This window comes from Notechis scutatus, chromosome 15 (genome assembly GCF_049901735.1).
Source record: "Notechis scutatus isolate UNSWTSFEM ecotype Mainland chromosome 15, rNotScu1.2, whole genome shotgun sequence".
Classification (NCBI taxonomy): Eukaryota; Metazoa; Chordata; class Lepidosauria; order Squamata; family Elapidae; genus Notechis; species Notechis scutatus.
Genome location: NC_142023.1, coordinates 5,583,821 through 5,603,130, shown reverse-complemented (window position 1 = coordinate 5,603,130; position 19,310 = coordinate 5,583,821). Strand labels below are relative to the sequence as shown.

The 19,310-nt window shown below is 45.7% G+C and overlaps 1 protein-coding gene across 1 annotated transcript in view; it reads left to right on the top strand.

Moving 5' to 3' along the window:
- Positions 1-19,310, top strand: part of PAPPA (pappalysin 1) — a 133,766-nt gene that overhangs the window by 80,261 nt on the left and 34,195 nt on the right. Inside the window, 4 exon segments of the mRNA XM_087943904.1 lie at positions 8,446-8,544; positions 9,615-9,759; positions 10,961-11,174; positions 16,613-16,781. Coding sequence (XP_087800030.1) covers positions 8,446-8,544; positions 9,615-9,759; positions 10,961-11,174; positions 16,613-16,781 — 627 coding nt within the window.

Genomic DNA, 19,310 nt, shown 5'->3' with positions numbered 1-19,310 from the left:
ATTGATTTTCGGCCCATTTGAGGCCTTTTTCGGCCTCCCAGAAGCTTGAGGAAGGCTTCTGCAGGCTTTGCAGGCTTTGCAGGCGAAAACTAGCCCCTGTTTTTCCGAAAATACCAGAAGTGATGAAACGGGGCTAGTTTTCAGCCTGCAAAGCCTGCAGAAGCCTTCCTCAAGCCTCTGGGAGGCCTCAAACCAGCCAAAAATCAGCTGTGAGGCACAGTGCAGGTAAAGGAGCGGTGGGGGGTTTGTGCATGCATGCGTAGGGGCCGTGGGGGTGTGTGCATTGCCTTCTGGGTGCTGGTGCACGAGCGTGCAAGTGTGCGCACAGTTTTTGGCACAGGAGCCCAAAAAGGTTAGCCACCACTGGTCTAGGCTAAGGGTCTTCAAACTTGGCAAGTTTAAGACTTGTGGCCTTCAACTCCCAGAATTCCTGAGCTAACATGACTGGAGGAGGAATTCTGGGAGTTGAAGTCCACAAGTCTTAAAGCGGTCATGTTTGAAGACCCCCTGGTCTATCGTCTGTCTGTCTATCATCTCCCCATCCATCCATCCATCCATCCATCCATCCATCCATCCATCCATCCATCCTATCTATCTATCTATCTATCTATCTATCTATCTATCTATCTATCTATCTATCTATCCATCCATCCATCCATCCATCCATCCATCCATCCATCCATCCATCCATCATCTACAAGGGTATTCAAACTTGGCCAGCTTAAGACTTGTGGCCTTCAACTCCCAGAATTCCTGAGCTAACATGACTGGAGGAGGAATTCTGGGAGTTGAAGTCCACAAGTCTTAAAGCGGTCATGTTTGAAGACCCCCTGGTCTATCGTCTGTCTGTCTATCATCTCCCCATCCATCCATCCATCCATCCATCCATCTATCCATCTATCTATCTATCTATCTATCTATCTATCTATCTATCTATCTATCTATCTATCTATCTATCCATCCATCCATCCATCCATCCATCCATCCATCCATCCATCCATCATCTACAAGGGTCTTCAAACTTGGCCAGCTTAAGACTTGTGGCCTTCAATTCCCAGAATTCCTGAGCTAACATGACTGGAGGAGGAATTCTGGGAGTTGAAGTTCACAAGTTCTTAAAGCTGTTAAGGTTGAAGACACCCCCTCCCCCGGGCTCCTAGGCTATAAGAAGATTGCCAAGACCTTGAAACTGAGCTGCAGCATGGTGGCCAAGACCACACAGCGGTTTAACAGGACAGGTTCCACTCAGAACAGGCCTCGCCATGGTTGACCAAAGAAGTTGAGTGCTCAGCATCATATCCAGAGGTTGGCTTTGGGAAATAGATGTATGAGTGCTGCTAGCATTGCTGAAGGGGTGGGGTGGGGTCAGCCTGTTAGTGCTCCCCCCCATAAACTACTTTACATTGTAGCCAAGTGTCATTTCTTCAGTGTTGTCACATGAAAATATAGACTTAAATATTTGCAAAATGGGAGGGGATGTACTCACTTCTGTGTTGTACTATATATGTGGGGTCCTTGGTGCTCTCTGAACTTGGTGGTTTTCTTGCAGATATCTCACTATCCAACTAGGTGATATTATCAGGGGTAGCAATGGAGCATTATTTTCTGCCCATCCAGTAGGAATTGTATGTTCTTTCCCTCCCTTCTTCTTGGCTTCCCGTTTTAATTTCCTAACCATTGAATCCAGTGGGAGTGTGGGTGGTTTATGCCAGTACAATGAAGAGAAACAGAAGACTTGAGACATAACCCAGAGCAGAAAGCCAACACTCATCAAAATATGCAGTGACAAGAGTTATGGGAACTGGAGTTCCATAACATCTGGAGGAAGGCCATAAACTTTCTCACTCGTGGGCTAATGCAATAAAACGGCCATATAGCCAAATGCTTCTTGGATGTAAGATTACTCAACCAAAGCCAGGGGTGGATGTGATCTAGGTAGCTTTGCATATAGGTAGTTGCGTAGCCTTCCCTGTCCTTAATGTGTGAATGTTGTACTTAACGTTGTCTTAATGTGTGACTTTTGTATTTTTGCATTGTTTAATGAGACAATTGAAGAACAGACCAAGGCCATCTTGTTCTTTCAGTTTTGATGGGTGAGCTACAGGCTCAGTTTAATCAGAACTGAAGAACTCAACTGCCCTTGATGTCCTTTTCATGGTCTCCATCGAATTCGAGTCTTCTCATTTGAAGGAGAGAAGGGAGATGCTCCTGTATTCCTAACCCTGTCCATTCATCAACCCCAATACGGGACACTTCTTAGTATGCTGTAGGATCAGCATTGGTTCTCCTTCCCCAGTTTATGCAAGATCTGTGTTTCCTATCTTGCATGGTGGAGCGGTGGTTGGAATGCAGTATTGCAGGCTAATTCTGCCAAATGCCAGCAGTTCGAACCTGACTGGCTCAAGGTTGACGCGGCCTTCCATCCTTCCAATGATGGTAAAATGAGGACCCAGATTGTTGAGGGCAATCGGCTGACTCTATAAACCACTTAGAGAGATCTGTAAATCACTATAAAGCGGTATATCAGTCTAAGTGCCACTGCTATTGCTATCTATCTATCTATCTATCTATCTATCTATCTATCTATCTATCTATCTATCTATCTATCTATCTCTGTCTATCTCTCTATTTATCACTCTATATATCTATCTATGAGCCATAGTGGTGCAGTGGTTAGAATGCAGTATTGCAGGCTAACCCTGCTGACGGCCAGCACTTTGATCCTGATCGACTCAAGGTTGACTCAGCCTTCCATCCTTCTGAGGTTGGTAAAACAAGGACCCAGATTGTTGGTGGCAAGAGGCTGATTCTGTAAAACTGCTTAGAGAGGGCTGTAAAACACTGTGAAGTAGTATATGTCTATGTGTTATATTGATCTAATCTATCTATGTATCTTATCTATCCCATCTACCCATCTACCCATCTTATCTATCTTATCTACCCATCTTTCTTATCTATCCTGCCTGCCTGCCTGCCTGCTTGCTTGCTTGCCTGCCTGCCTGCCTGCTATCTACCTATCTACCTATCTACCTATCTACCTATCTACCTATCTACCTATCTACCTAATTATCTATCTATCTATCTATCTATCTATCTATCTATCTATCTATCTATCTATCTATCTATCTATCTATCTATCTATCTATCTATCTATCTATCTATCTATGGTGGCGCAGTGGTTAGAATGCAGAATTGCAGGCTAATTCTGCCCACTGCCAGCAGTTCGATCCTGACCAGATCAAGGTTGACTCAGCCTTCCATCCTTCTGAGGTGGGTCAAATGAGGACCCCGATTATTGGGGGCAAGAGGCTGGCTCTGTAAACCACTTAGAGAGGGCTGTAAAGCACTGTGAAGCGGTGTATAAGTCTAAGTGCTCTCGCTATTGCAGAAAAGCAGTATAACAGACCCAAAGCGCAGCTGGTTTCGCCGACGGCTGTACCGAGGTTTGGAGAAGCAGGGATCAGGGGTTGACATGAATATTTTTTTTTTCTCTCTGCATGACTGCTAGATTATTTTTCCCCTGGCCTCCTACAGACATTTCTGGGGCTTAGGACTTCATGAGAAAACTCCAGAGTCTGGCAGCCTTCTGGGATCCGTGGCGAGGTGAAACATGTTGCCTTCTCGTTGGCCAAAAGCGGACTCTCCATGAGTCACGGGGAAATCTCACCGCATCCCAGGGGAAAGACCCAACTCTTGATCCTCCTTTGCTTCGTCTTTTGCTTCCCTGCACCGTGTGTGTGGGTGGAAGGGACAAAACTGGATTTAGAATCCACTCAAAGGCAGAGGCGCTCAGGATAGCTCTAATTGAAAACAGCTTTCCAGAGAAGGGGATGCCAGGAAGCTAAATGCAGAGTCTTTCCGTTCCTCTGCAAGCAGAAAGAAAAACAGAATGACAGAGTTGGAAGGTACCTTAGAGATCTTCTAGTCTAACTTCCTAACCTATGCCATTCTGGACAAATGGCGGTCTAATCGCTTCTTAAAAACCTCCAGTGATGGAGCACCTACAACTTCGGAAGACAAGTCCTTCCACTGGTTTATTGTTCTCGTCGTCAGGAAATCCCTCCTTCATTCCAGGTTGCTTCTCTCCTTGATTCATTTCCATCTGTTTTTTTTTCTTCCTTATCTTGCCTTCAGGTGCATTGCAAAATAGGTTGGCCCCCTTCCTCTTTGTGACAGCCCCTCCCATATATTGGAACACTGAAGTCAGAGGTGGGTATTCAGCAGGTTCTGACCTGTTCTGGAGAACCGGTAGTGAAAATTTTGGGTGGTTCGGAGAACCGGCAAATACTACCTCTGACTTGTCCTGCCCCCTTCTATTCTTCACCTCCCGAGGTCCCAGCTGATTGGCTGGGTCTCCTTTGGTTGCCCTGCCCAGGAGAATGGAGCTGCAAAGCAGGTTAGTGGGGTGGGGAGGGAATGGAGATTTTTGCAGTATCCTTCCCATGCCACGCCCACCAAGCCACACCCACAGAAAAAGTAGTAAAAAAATTGGAATACCACCCCTGACTGGCCCCGCCAAACCCATCTATTCTCCGCCTCCCGAGTCCCAGCTGATTGGCTGGGTCTCCTTTGGTTGCCCTGCACAGGAGAACGGAGCTGGAAAGCAGGTTAGTGGGCTGGGGAGGGGAAGTAACCTTCCCCAGGGTGGGGAGGAATGAGGATTTGCAGTATCCTTCCCATGCCATGCCCACCAAGCCACGCCACCAAGCCACACCACGCCCACCAAGCCACGCCCACAGAACCGGTAGTAAAAAAAAATTTAATCCCACCACTGACTGAAGTGCCTAGCAGACTTTAGACTTCGAGAGACATAAAACTGGGGCCAGTTTAGAATATATTAGGGGCCAGACCTTGAAAAAAAATGGTGCGATTTGATAAGGAGTTCCTTCTAAATTTTACATTTCCTTGAAATCGGTCGTATTAAGGGCAGCAAATTAACACAAAGAAAGCTTGACCTGTTTGGGAGCATTAATTCCACTGGGAAAATTTAATGAATGGGAACGGTTGAGTTGATTTGAAAACCGAATCCAATAGATAAGTGGAGGTCATTGGGTATAACATTCCTTGTGCCAATATTTGACTGATCGTGGGACTGCCATATGTTTGGGCATGTCATAGGTATTCTGGCTGAGGAAGTCTAGCTTGGCATTTGCCAAATGTGTGATTGATCCTAGATGTTGTGTGGGACATTGGACATGAAGGAGAGGATGGATGTATGGATAGATGGATGGAGAAATAGAGAGAGAAATAGAGCAGTAGTTCTCAACCTATGGTTCAGCAGGCCTTTGTGGGGATGTGATGTCATCACAGTAGGTGTGTGAAGGCTTGAAGAAATGTTATGATTTAAATCTTGAGTCTTGGGGCTCCGTGGCCCTGATCCGTGGCCACAGAAGGTATTTAAAGGGGGTCCGTGGTGAAGAAAAGATTGAGAACCACTTAGAAGAAGAGAGGAATGGATGGATGGATGGATGGATGGACGGATGGAGAGAGGGATGGATGGAGAGATGGAGAGAGAGGGATGGAGAGGGATATGGATAAATGGATGGAGAGAGAGGGATAAAGAAAGAGAGGGATGGATAGAGAGAGAGGGATGAAGAGAGGAATGGAGAGAGAGAGAGGAAGGGATGGAAGGAAGGGTGGAAGGAGGGAGGGAGGTACAGATGGATGGAGAGAGGGATGGATGGATGGATAGGGATAGAGAGAGAGGGATGGATAGAGAGAGGGATAGATGGAAGGAAGGATAGAAGGAGGTACAGATGGATGGAGAGCAGGATGGAGGAAGGGAGGGATAGAGGGATGGATGGAGAAACAGAAGGATGCAGAGACAGAGGGGTGGAGGATTGGATGGATGAATGGATAGTCAAACAGACAGACAATTTCAGTTGCTTTCTGCATTTAATATTTGAACACTAAGAATATTCACTGAATATTATATCTCTGAATGAAATCCAGGCAAGAAAAGGGCTACGACATGCATTCTCACCTGGTGCCTGCCAACTATGGTTTGCCTGTCCAAAATATTCCGATATTTGGAAAGAGGGTTCGGGGCAAAAAAAAACAACAACGCAAAGAATCCTAAGAGTTTTATAGGACAACTTGGCCTCGTTTGAAGGCTTCCCGCAAAGACTTTGGGCATAAAACTACCTCTGGCATTCTAACCTAGGATAAGCCCACTCATTCCTTCAACGCCGTGCAGAATGGAGGAACAATTCCGAAGAGAGCTGGCCCTCCATCCTCATCCCTAAACCACACAACAGAACCCAACTCAGCCAAGCGGTTCTGCTTCTGTTTGCAAACCTCTTTCAAGAGGAAAAAGTGCTGAGCTCAAAAACGAGAAAGAGAGAGAGAGAGAGAGGGAGGGAGGGAGAGAGGGAGGGAGAGAGAGAGAGAGAGGGGGAGAGAGGGAGAGAAGGAAAATAAAATAATATAAAATGGAAACCTCAATCTTTTAAATGAACAGAGCTTTGCTGAAGCTCGCCTGCAGGTTTGTTTTGGGCTCTGCTCAAGTTTTTTTTTTTTAAGCAGAGGCTGGGGGGGGGTCAGCTTTTGAAAGCAAGTTCTCACTCATCCATTCAGCGACAAGGTGACGGGTGCCAAACTCCATTCCTCCCAGTTCAGTTTCCCTCTCAGTCTATCTTGGGGGTGGGGGGTGGGGTCGGAGGAAACAGAGAGGAGGGGCAGAGTGCAAAAAACCAGGGGCGCGCACCATCGGTCTTGGGGAGCCCCCGTGGCTGTATAAATTGCAGATGTGAGCAAGGATTGATCCCTCTAACTGGGAGAGGTATTAAAATCAAAACCAGTCTTCCCTCCCTCCCTCCCCGCTTGCCCTCCCTCCCTCCCCATCCCACCCCACTGAGGCAGACTGTTGAAAATGATACATGTCAAATTGCTGGAATGAATTTCAAACGCCAAAGATAGTTTATGTAAATTCTTACACTGCTGTAAAATGTAACACAATCCACTGGCAAGCCTCGGCAAAATTTGGTCCCAGTTTTTAGGTTTTCTTTCTTTCTTTCCCTCCCTTCCCATCCCCTTCTATTTTTTATTTTATTTTATTTTATTTAACAAAACTGGAAAAAAAACTTTTTTTTCCAACCCATTAAACCTGATTTATGTTTTGCCCACAGATTCCTTCCCTCTCGGGGTTTTTTTTTTGGGGGGGAGGAATTTAAATTAGAGAAATCATGACTTCACTTTTGGCCAATCTAGCTCCGAATACTTGATTTTTTTTCTTTTTTTTTAAATCAGTGTGGATGTAAGGAAAAGGTTCTTACTTGAAGTTCTGTGGCATTTCTTTTCCGTGTTCGCCACCATGGAAGTCCACAACATTCCCTTCAAAAATTTTCTTGTCCTTCATATCCAGTTGCAAGACAATCCCGTCATTAGGGCTAATGAACGATAGCAATAGCCCTTAGACTTATATACCTCTTTACAGTGCTTTATAGCCCCCTCTAAGCAGTTTACAGAGTCAGCTTCTTGCCCACAACAATCTGGGCCCTCATTTTACCCACCTCGGAAGGATGGAAGGCTGAGTCAACCTGGAGCCTGGTGGGATTCGAACTGCCAAATTGCAGGCAGCCGGCAGTCAGCAGAAGTAGCCTATAGTACCGCCCTCTAACCCCTGTGCCACCACAGCTCATATCTTGTATAAACTCTTTGGTTTGTATAACGATCGATTAAAATAGGGTTGGTGGTTTGTGAATCAGGGCATGTGAGAAACCAGCTGGCATCTCTGCTTGTCTCAAACAAACTGTCACACTGAAGCTACCCTGTGGCTTACTTGTTGGGGCAGCATATGTGATGTGAGCCCTATCGTGGCATTTGGTTAACCTGTAGTTTGGAAATTAGCATGTGGAATGGGGTATCTGTATATGAAATGGGACAACTCACCATGGTCGATTCTCCATGGGACAATTGAACAGATACAAACGTTAATTTAATTTCAATGCAACCGTGAAGCAATAGAGTAATAGTAATAGAACGATGTCAATCCAGAAATTTACAGGATTTACAATCATTTTGATGAAAACATGGCCACCCATAATAAAAGTAGCAATAGAAGTAGCACTTAGACTTATATACTGCTTCCTAGTGCTTTCCAGCCCTCTCTAAGACAGTTTACAGAGTCAGCCTCTTGCCCCCAATAATCTGTGTCCTCATTTTATCGACATTAGAAGGATGGAAGGCTGAGTCAACCTTGATCCGTCAGAATCGAACTGCTGGCAGTGAGCAGAGTTTAGCCTGCCATACTGCATTCTAACCACTGCGCCACCAGGGCTCTTCAACTGTACCTAAGTGAAATGATTAATTGTCCTGCAGCAAGTTGGCCACGATGAGTTGTCCTAGGCTGTATAGGTCAACAGATAAGTTGCATCCACAGGTTGCACGGACTTTACGTAGACTTCCCCCCCTTCCAACTGGACGTCATGTTCTTCTTTTTATCAGATGTGCCGGACCAAGGAGTACGACTTCAACGATGCTATGGCCCAATATGCGTGGTACCCTTGCACCGCCAATCACACTCACACCGTTTTCTGGCTGAAGGTAAATAATGCAATGCGATTCGATAAAATAGTGAGGGTCAAGAAGAAGCAGAAGGAACTCGGTTCGTTAGAGTTTTGTCACTTTTCCAGGACAAATTCCAGTTTGTCCTGTAGCTTTTAGATGTAATTCGGTGGGATTTTTTTTTCAGATGGAATTTTGAAGGTCTGCTGATGGTGAACCACCATGGACTTTCTTGGTAGACATGGATAGACGCAGAGGGCCAAAGAGATGATACCATACAGCTTCCTCACCATGTTCTTTAGTTTCCCCAACTACACAGGCACAACCTTAACAAAATCTTGGGCTACAGATACTCTCTTCTCATTTGTGTCTTTCCAAGGTCAATTTTCAGTCTTCCATGCGGTCCAGAGGCCTCCTTGGAAATATTCATGGTGTTGGAGGCTGTGCAATTGGTGGGAATCCCATTCTATCTTTTTTTATTAAATATATACATATTGAAATCATTGCTTTCTTTAAAAAAAAAAAGTTGTCATCAAAGTAAGGTTTGTCAGGAAACCCACTGAGTTCCAATAGAGCATCTCAATGGACAGGAGCCCCAGATGTAGACATCTAATTGATTATTTTGAAGTCCTCTCTGCGTGAGCATGAAGTTCCGGTAGAACTTTCTAAGAAACTTAATATATCAGATTAGGGTTGAAGATTGAGAGGGAAACCTTTGAGTCTCTAGATAGTTCTCAGCAGGCCTCATGGATGGGTGTGAGAGTAAGGTTGCTAACAATCTTAGTTCTGGAGGTTCACCAAGAGTGGTAGCATCTTCCTATTGGTTAAAGGTCTTTCCTTTAAGGCAGGGGTGTCCAACCTTGGCAACTTTAAGACTTGTGGACTTCAACTCCCAGAATTCCTCAGGCAGCTTTGCTGGCTGAGGAATTCTGGGAGTTGAAGTCCACAAGTCTTAACGTTGCCAAGGTTGGACACCCCTGCTTTAAGGAATTGAAATTCAAGCCTTCAACAGACAACCTTTGGTGAAGCTTCCAACTTGGACCATTAATGGTTATGTTTAAGTGAGAACTGATCCACACTTCCTCACTCTCTCTTCTCTCTCTCCATAGGCTTACTATAACCAACCCATGGTAGCGGCTGCAGTGATTATCCACTTGGTAACAGATGGGACATGGCAGGAGATGGACCTCGAGCAGAAACAAGAGACAATTTTTGTGCAGCTGGTGGACACTAAAAACCAAAGTCACGATCTCGGTGAGAATGCTAGCTTGGTTATAATGCAACATGAAATAAAATGTGTGGTTTTTTTTTTTTTTACTTCCCCTTGTGATAAGCCAGTAAACAAGAAGATTTTTTTTAAAAAAAATAGACACGCAAAAATCGGCAGCAGGTTCTGTCATGGAGTTCCACCAGTTCATTGGGATTGGGAAACACTTTTTATTGATTTTTTTTCTACATGTATTTATTGTTGGTTTTAACCTGGGGGCCGATTAGCACAAAGCTAAGCCAACAATCCTGGATTCCCGCCGGGTGGCATTTCATACAATGCCAAGCATGTGGCTTGGATCTCTTGCAATGTTCCCTTAGAATCCTATGCAATAAAGATCCAAAGGATTTCTAAGGATAACAGAATAACAGAGTAGATACAGTAGATAGATAGATAGATAGATAGATAGATAGATAGATAGATAGATAGATAGATAGATAGATGGATGGATGGATGGATGGATGGATGGATGGATGGATGGATGGATGGATGGATGGATGGATGGATGGATGGATAGATAGATAGATAGATAGATGGATAGATGGATAGATGGATAGATAGATAGATAGATAGATAGATAGATAGATAGATAGATAGATAGATAGATAGATAGATAGATAGATGTATAACACATGAATGGATGGATGGATGGATGGATGGATGGATAAATAGGTAGATAGATAGATGACAGATAGACAGACAGGCAGATAGATAGATGATAGATAGACAAATAGATCAATTGATAGATTGATAGATAGACAGACAGACAGACATATAGATGTATAATACATAGACAGATGGATGGATGGGTGGAATGGATGGATTGATAGATGACAGACAGACAGACATATAGATGATAGATAGGTAGGTAGGTAGATAGATAGATAGACAAATAGATAGATAAATGATAGATGATAGATAGATAGGTGATAGATAGATAGGTAGATCAATAGATAGATAGAGAGAGATAGAGAGATAGAGAGAAAGAGAGAAAGAGAGAGAGAGAGAGAGAGACAGATAGTTGAGAGATAGTCCAGCCCCCTACTCAAGCATTGTTGCACTCCTTCTTTCCATTTAGCTTCTTCTTCCCAATTAAGAGACCCTCCTCAATCTTTTTTTCTCTTTCCCACCAACCCCGACCCTCTCTCTTTTCCCCCCTCTCTAACCTCCCCCTCCCCACCTCCCCAGGGGAGCACGGTTTGAGCTGCCGAAAAAACCCTTTGATTATCCCCGTTGTCCATGACCTCAGCCAGCATTTCTACCGGACTGGGGCCATTCTCATCACCTTCAGATCTCAGTATGTGGCTATCTCCGGGGTGGCCTTGCGCTCCTTCCAGAATTTTGACCCCATCGCCATCAGCAGCTGTCAGAGTGGGCAGACCTACAGCCCAGCTGAACAGAGGTAAGTCTTTTTCTGAGAGTTCTTTACCGCTCATTAGCCACCAACTTCAGAAGTCCCCGATGAAGAGACTCCTGAGGAAGAAGAAAGGGGGGAAAAGGCGGGGGGAAGATTGACCCTTTGGCCTTGTTGGCAGAAGCCATGTGGCTCTCCCTGAATGCAAACAGGCCGGGCCATTTAACCCCACAAGGGAGAAGGTCCATAGATTATTTCCACCTCTGTTGACCTCTCGGGGTGACCTCAGTCCCGGTCGTCGGCACAGTTCCAAGGTTGGACTGAAATGAGCAGCTCAAGAAGAGAGACCTCCCCTCTGGGGAAGGAGGGAGGGATTTTTGTCCTTCGGGTTTTAATTCTTTTCACAGGACACCCCCTCCCACCCCCACAAAAAAAAGAGAGAGATTGCTTTCTTTGCTTTTCAGTGGATCTTTACATCAGCCCTGAGCAGGAAATGTGGTGTGGTGGGAAGCACGGAGGGACGGATCAGGCCAGGTTTTGAAATTCTGCATCTGCTGCAGAAACCAGTTGGGTGGGCCATGGATTAGGAAGGTGCTAAGATGCTTCTTTCCATGTCCCCATAGAACTTCTTTTTCTTCTTTCATGTTTATGATTAGGGTGACTTATAATTTCCTTCCTTCCTTCCTTCCATTCATCCCTCCCTTTCTTTCTTTCTTTCCTTCCCTCCAAGTCCTCCTTCTCTCCCACCCTTTTTCGGAGTCCTTCCTTTCCTTCCTTCTTCCCTTCTTTCCTTCCTCCTTCCCTTTCCTTCTTTCCTTTGTCTCTCCTTCCTTCTTTCCCCTTGCTTCCTTCCTTCCTTCCTTCCTTCCTTCCTTCCTTCCTTCCTTCCTTCCTTCCTTCCTTCCTTCCTTCCTTCTTCCCTTGCTGCATCCCTCCATCCTCCCTCCCTTTCTTCTTCTGAGTCCTTCCTTCCTTCCTTCCTTCCTTCCTTCCTTCCTTCCTTCCTTCCTTCCTTCCTCCCTCCCTCCCTCCCTCCTCTCATCTTCCTTCCTTACTCCCTCCCTCTTTTCCTCCCTCCCTCCTTCCTTTCATTCATTCATTCATCCCTCCCTTTCTTTCTTTCCTTTGTCCCTCCCTCCCTCTTCCCTCCAAGTTCTCCCTCCCTCCCTTCTTCTGAGTCCTTCCTTCCTTCTTTCATTCCTTCCTTCATCCCTCCCTTTCCTTCTTTCCTTTGCCCCTCTCTCCTTCCTTCCCCTTCCTTGCTTCCTTCTTCCTCCGTCCATCGCTGCCTCCCTCCAAGTCCTCCCTCTCTTCTTCTGAGTCCTTCCTTCCTTCCTTCCTTCCTTCCTCCTTCCTTCCTTTATCCCTCTCTCCCTCCCTCCTCTCTCATCTTCCCTCCTTCGTTTTTTCATCCCTCCCTCCCTTCCTTTCCTTTCTTTCCTTCCAACGTTCATACACCTCCTGTCTAGTTGATGTATAGGCAAGAAAGCTTCATACTGACAATTAGAATCTCACTTGCATCGATTTCTCCTTTGGAGGATAAAATACCTGCGTTCCCATCCACCTGAAAGAGAACAATATAGTCTAGGATAGGAAAAAAAAGGGCAGTTGTTTAAAGCTGTATTTCTTCTTTCCTTTTAACACCCAACTCCCACAAGCTCCAACCGTCCGACATTTTTCTCCCGTTATTCCAGCAAGCCTTTTTCTAGCTCTGCCAGCTTCACACCAGGGGTAGGATGCTGCCAGTATAACATCCAGTTCGGTTATCATGTGCGCTTTGCGCCTAATGCACACTGTGCATGCGTAAACAGCAACGCGAAAATCCTTACCTGCTTTGTTACTTCGAGGGAGTAACACAGCTGAGGAGCGGCAATACGCTCTTCCGCGCTGATCAGCTGGGATGATGAAGGTCAGTACAGCACAGGGGAGAGAACCGGTTCGCTCCCAGCTAATCTCCGGAACTAGGGGTTCGCCTGAACCGGTCTGAACCAGCAGAATCCCACCCTTGGCCCCAACATCCACAAACCGGATCTTGGGTTTGAAACCAGATCCGGGGAATGGGAGGTTTCTGAATATACTCACCTCCTTCGGGGCAATCCGAAGCCAGATCTCTTGCTCAAGCCCTAACTTCGGTGTGTGCTAAACTGGTTTTGCTTTCATCGTGTTTGGGTTTCTTCTCCGCAGAGATGTCTGTGGGACAGGACCCCATGCCAATGTCTATGGTTTATTTCTCCTTTGGATGTTACTCTGCAATTTCACCTGTTATTCTCTTCATTGCTGAATGATATTCGTGTTTCTTTTGAGACTCTAAATGGTTCTGATGCCTCACCGTACGAACCTGGGTGGTCTCTTCCAAACCCCAAATGTGGGGTTGTCAAATTCATTTGCCGTGGCTTTCCCAGGTGCGTTCCAAAGCTTATTCCTGAGCCTTGGTGAGCTAGCAACGAAGCTGCCTTCTTCCATATGTAAACATTAACATTTGAAGGCCTGCTGGGAAGCAATTATGCTTTCTTTTTTAAAAAAATATATATAATAATTTGCAAAGGAAGCAGCCTCTCTGTTCTGGATATTGTTGGAGAGCTCCAGGGTCCTTTCCTCCATGGCTGCTTTGGAGAGATTTGGAAAACACCTTGATGTGGTGGGCCCCTCTTTCCCTACAAAATCTGCTCAGATTTTGTTTTTTGAACAGAAAAAGAGGAAATATTATCACCACACTTGTGTCTGAAGTGCGGAGTGGGTTATAAATCTGTGATAATATTCGAATTCCAGCATCAAAATATTGTAGTCTTCGCCAAGGCATGTTGAGCGGTTTCCCAGTAGGACTTTACCCTGGACAGGAAGCTTAAATGATTTGCCTGCTGCTCCTAACTCTTCCAGCAGTTCTGCTTTTCCTTAGCCTGGTGAAGGTCCTTCTTCTTCTTCTGGAAATGATCCTAGTTAGCGTCTCATAGCCCTGCGATCCCTTTCCTAAGCTTTTGAAGGCATTTTGAGGTCAGGTTCAGGTGGTCTCCTGAATGATGAGGGTTGAGGAACCTGGATCTCATAGCCCTTTGACCCCCTTCCTAAGCTTTTGAAGGCATTCTGAGGTCAGGTTCAGGTGGTCTCCTGAATGATGAGGGTCGAGGAACCTGGATCTCATAGCCCTTTGACCCCCTTCCTAAGCTTTTGAAGGCATTCTGAGGTCAGGTTCAGGTGGTCTTCTGAATGATGAGGGTTGAGGAACCTGGATCTCATAGCCCCTTGTCCCCCTTCCTGAGCTTTTGAAGGCATTCTGAGGTCAGGTTCAGGTGGTCTCCTGAATGATGAGGGTTGAGGAACCTGGATCTCATAGCCCCTTGTCCCCCTTCCTGAGCTTTTGAAGGCATTCTGAGGTCAGGTTCAGGTGGTCTCCTGAATGATGAGGGTTGAGGAACCTGGATCTCATAGCCCTTTGACCCCCTTCCTAAGCTTTTGAAGGCATTTTGAGGTCAGGTTCAGGTGGTCTCCTGAATGATGAGGGTTGAGGAACCTGGATCTCATAGCCCTTTGACCCCCTTCCTAAGCTTTTGAAGGCATTTTGAGGTCAGGTTCAGGTGGTCTCCTGAATGATGAGGGTTGAGGAACCTGGATCTCATAGACTTGCCATGCCCTTCCTGAACTTTTGAAGGCATTTTGAGGTCAGATCAGGTGACACCCCAAACGAGGGTTGAGGATCCTGGATTATTCTATATGTTTCATGGCATATACTAAGCTTCTATCAGCTTCTACCAAGAGAATTGACATGGGCCAAGAACTGGAAGGTCCCAACCCCCCCAGCTTTCAATTTCATATTGTTTCCCTACTCCTGCCCAGATAGCACGTGGTTTTCCCTTTCCTTTTAAGTGCAAGAGTGTGCATTGCACATTTGATAGTCGTACATTTGCTTTCCTCAGATCCTCTGAACCGTATTTTATTATCCATACATTTGTTGGAAGCAGCCAAGAGCCAGCTTCTGCAGGGTGGGCTGTGTGTTTTCTCTCACACCCTTCAATGTACAGCTGTGCAGCACAGATGGTAGTACACACAAACACACACAGAAAGAGAAAGAAAGAGAGAGAGAGAGAGAGATTGAGGCACAATATACTTTATGAGAGGATATTTCGTGTCTGAGATTGACCATGTGCCTCTAACACAGGGAATCCCCAGCACATCGCAGCATCTTTAATTCACTTTTTCCCCAGTCCCCGAATGTGTCCTGTCCCCCAATGTGGTTTTTAAAACCCAGATGCACCTTGGCCTAAGTGCTGTGGCATTCTTCTTCGTCCCCTCTCTATTTCCCATCCAGAAAATGGGGGCCATAGGTGTTTCCTTGAATTGATTAGACAGAACATCCCCTGCAGTTTGACTTGGTTCCTTCATCATTAGAGTTCAAGAGGCTAGTCCTTAGGATCAAGCGGGCTAGAAGTTGGCGAACACACATTGCATGTCCTGATTTCCTGCTTTGTCTTGGGAGGGATGGAGGGAGAGGAAGGAAGGAAGGAAGGAAGGAAGGAAGGAAGGAAGGAAGGAAGGAAGGAAGGAAGGAAGGAAGGAAGGAAGGAAGGAAGGAAGGAAGGGAAGGAAGGAAGGAAAAGGAAGAAGGGAAGGAAGGACTCAGAGGGAGGGAGTGAAGGGGAAGAAAGAAAGAAAGAAAGAAAGAAAGAAAGAAAGAAAGAGAGAGAAAGAAAGAAAGAAAGAAAGAAAGAAGGAAGGAAGGAAGGAAGGAAGGAAGGAAGGAAGAAGAAGGAAGGAAGGAAAGAAAGAAAGGACTCGGAGGGAAGAAGTGAAGAGGAAGGAAGGAAGGAAAGGAAAGAAGGAAGGAAGGAAGGAAGGAAGGAGGAATAGAGCTGGAAAGGACCTTGGGAAGGAAGGAAGGAAGGAAGGAAGGAAGGAAGGAAGGAAGGAAGGGAAGGAAGGAAGGAAGGAAGGAAGGAAGGAAGGAAGGAAAGAGGGAAGGAAGGACTCAGAGGGAGGGAGTGAAGGGGAAGAAAGAAGGAAGGAAGGAAGGAAGGAAGGAAGGAAGGAAGGAAGGAAAGAAAGAAAGACAGACAGACAGAAAGAAAGAAAGAAAGAAAGAAAGAAAGAAAGAAAGAAAGAAAGAAAGAAAGAAAGAAAGAAAGAAAGAAAAGGACTCAGAGGGAGGAAGTGAAGAGGAAGGAAGGAAGGAAGGAAGGAAAGAAAGGAAGGAGAGGAGGTAGGAGAAAGGAAGAGCAGGGGAAGGAAAGGGAAGAGAAGGAAAGAGGGAAGGAAAGGGAAAGAAGGAAGGAAGGGGAAAGAAGGAGGCAGGGAACGACATTTTAACTCATCCTGAACATGAAAAAAAAGTTTTTTTCAGGACACGGAAAGAAAAATTTCAGAAGAAGAAAATCACATTTAGGTGAAATCACAGTGCTCTTTGGGATATTACTGCCCTACAAGCTATATGCTACCTTGGAAGTCTGATTATTCCTACTCTAACTGAGTCTTTTTCTCCCCCCCCCCCCGAACAGCTGTGTCCCCCATTCTTGCAAGACCATGGACTGCCAAGAGTTGGAAATTGAGAACGCCATACTCTCTTTCCCTGACGGAGGGCACTACAATGGCGCCCAGTGTAACGTTACCTGCCAAACAGGTTATGTCCTCCAGGCTCACAGAACCAATGATCTGCCCCAAAGCCAGGTTGGTGGAACTGGTGTGTGTGTGTGTGTGTGTGTGTCTGTGTGTGTGTGTGTGTCTGTAAATGGATACAGCTACCCATCTCACCTAAGGTGACTCTGATGGGAGAAAAGATGCTAAACAGGATGGGAAATCGAGCTCTTTCTTGGCTATGGGATTGCAGGGAGGCAGCGGTGATAAGAGAGAACATAGAATCATAGGGTTGGAAGAGACCTTGGAGGTCTTCTAGTCCAACCCCTTGCTTAGGCAGGAAAACCCTACAGCATTTCTGACAAATGGCTGTCCAATCTCTTCTTGAAAGCCTCCAGTGATGGAGCACCCACAACTTCTGAAGGCGAGTTGTCCCACTGATTGATTGTTCTCACTGTTAGTAAATTTCTCCTTAGTTCTAGTTTGGATCTCTCCTTGATAAGTTTCCATCCATTGCTTCTGCCTTCAGATGCTTCGTAGAATAGATTGACCTTTTCTTCTTTGGGGCAGCTCCTTAGATATTGGAACGTAGATATTATCTAGTTGACTTCTTGGTCCTGGTGGATGGAGGCCCTGAGGTTGGTTCAGAGCAATGGTTGTCCAGTCTATTCTTAAAAAAATTCCAGTGATGAAGCATCCACAACTTCTGGAGGCAAGCAGTTCCACTGGTTAATTGTCCTTAATTCCAGGTTGCTTCTCTCCTTGATTAGTTCCCGTCCGTTGTTTCTTGTCTTGTCCAGGGGTGGGATTCAATTTTTTTAACAAACGGTTCTGTGGGCGTGGCTTAGTTGGTGGGTGTGGCCAACTCAATATCACTCACACCGAGGCACGCATCTCCTCACCTGGCCTCTCATGACTGTGGGGATGCTGCAACAGTCATAAGTGTGAAAAATGGTCATAAGTCACTTTTTTCAGTGCCATTGTAACTTTGAATGGTCACTCCACACAAGCAAAGTACCAGCAAAGGAGGGGAAAAAAAACTCCAGAGAAGTTCCTGAGACAGGAAGTCTAGTTCTGCCAAGAATGTAATAAGGGTTAACGGAGAGGCAGTTTCTGTAAGCAACCCCAGAATGTTTCCTTCCTGCCTTCCTTACAGGATTAGCCCTGTAATTTCTTCTAACAACCGGTTCTCCGAACTGCTTAGAATGGTAACAACCGGTTCTAGCGAATAGGTGCGAACCGGTAGAATCCCAACCCTGGTCTTGTCTTCTGGTGCTTTGGAAAATAAGTGGACCCCTTCTCCTTTGGGGCAGTGTCAGTATATTCATGAACTGGAATGGAGCTTGGTGACAAGGTCAGCCAATGAATAGCATAGCAACTAAGTCAGCCAACGAGGACTGTTTTGGAAACTGAAATTAGAAGTAGCCTAGGCTGGAAACTGAAACTAAAAGTAGTCTAGGCGTGGCTCTATGTTAAAACTCTGCAACTCTGCAGCTATGTGGAGTTCTGCCCATTGAGATGAAACTGCTGATCTATTGAAGATGAAACTAACTTGCTTGCTGAAGGCTGGAGCTCTGCTCTGAACTTGCAACATGTTTCTGTTTGAGTTTGCTCCATGTTGGAGAAATCTACAACCGGTTTGTAAAATCTATGTTTATAAAGATGTTAAATGAAGCATCAGCCATCTGTGTTTATTTTTTCTGGTGCTGAATTATCGCTGCAAAACTCTCCCTGGCAGCCCCTCAAATATTGGAAGGCTGCTATCACGTCTCCCCTGGTCCTTCTTTTCTCTAGACCAGAAAGACCCAATGCCTGCAACCATTCTTCATATCCCTGACTTTGCTGGCAGACGCCAAGAGAATACCAAGCAATTGAAACCGAGCTGGTCTTCCCCTTTCGCAACGAGCATCGAGCATCGAGCATCGCAAATAAATAAACCCTAAAACAGCGTCAGGAGAGGAGAAATAAATGTAGGAGGAGAACCAGGGGAGGGAAATGTCACTTCCTGCAAGAATACCAAGAGGCTGTTTATTATGATGTCTTTGGGGAGAAAGTCTAGCGGATGTCTTTGACCCTGCCATCACCACCCAAATTAGGGTGCCTTCTTTTGGCAGCCAGCAGAAACTGAATTTGTCTCAGAAGCGTGGCGTCTTCCCGTAAGAAAAGGAAAGATCTGTGGAGTTTTCTCCATTTAGAAGAGCGAGCTCAACCATCTGGGCCTCTGTTGCGCGAGGTTTTTTACCCTAACACGGCCCCAGCACTGACTGGCTTCTTTTTCTTCCAGGAGAAAGTTGTCTGTCTCTGTTCCTTCTGCAACCTTCCCCCACTCCCCAATACACAAACACACACACACACACACACACACACACACACACAGAGAGAGAGAGAGAGAGACATACACACACACCCCACCCAAGCCCGAATGGCTTGTTTGTTTCTCTTTCTTGCGGGCTCTTTGCAGCCAAAGAGAATCCAGAGTTTTTCAGGGGGGGAAAAAAAGAAAGAAAAGAATCGGATTGTTTCCCCTAATTATTTTGTCTCTCTCTGTGTGTGTTTGTGTGCAAGCTGCAAAGATGTTTGTGTGCACACGCAACTCTCAATTTGGCACCGACTCTGTGCTAT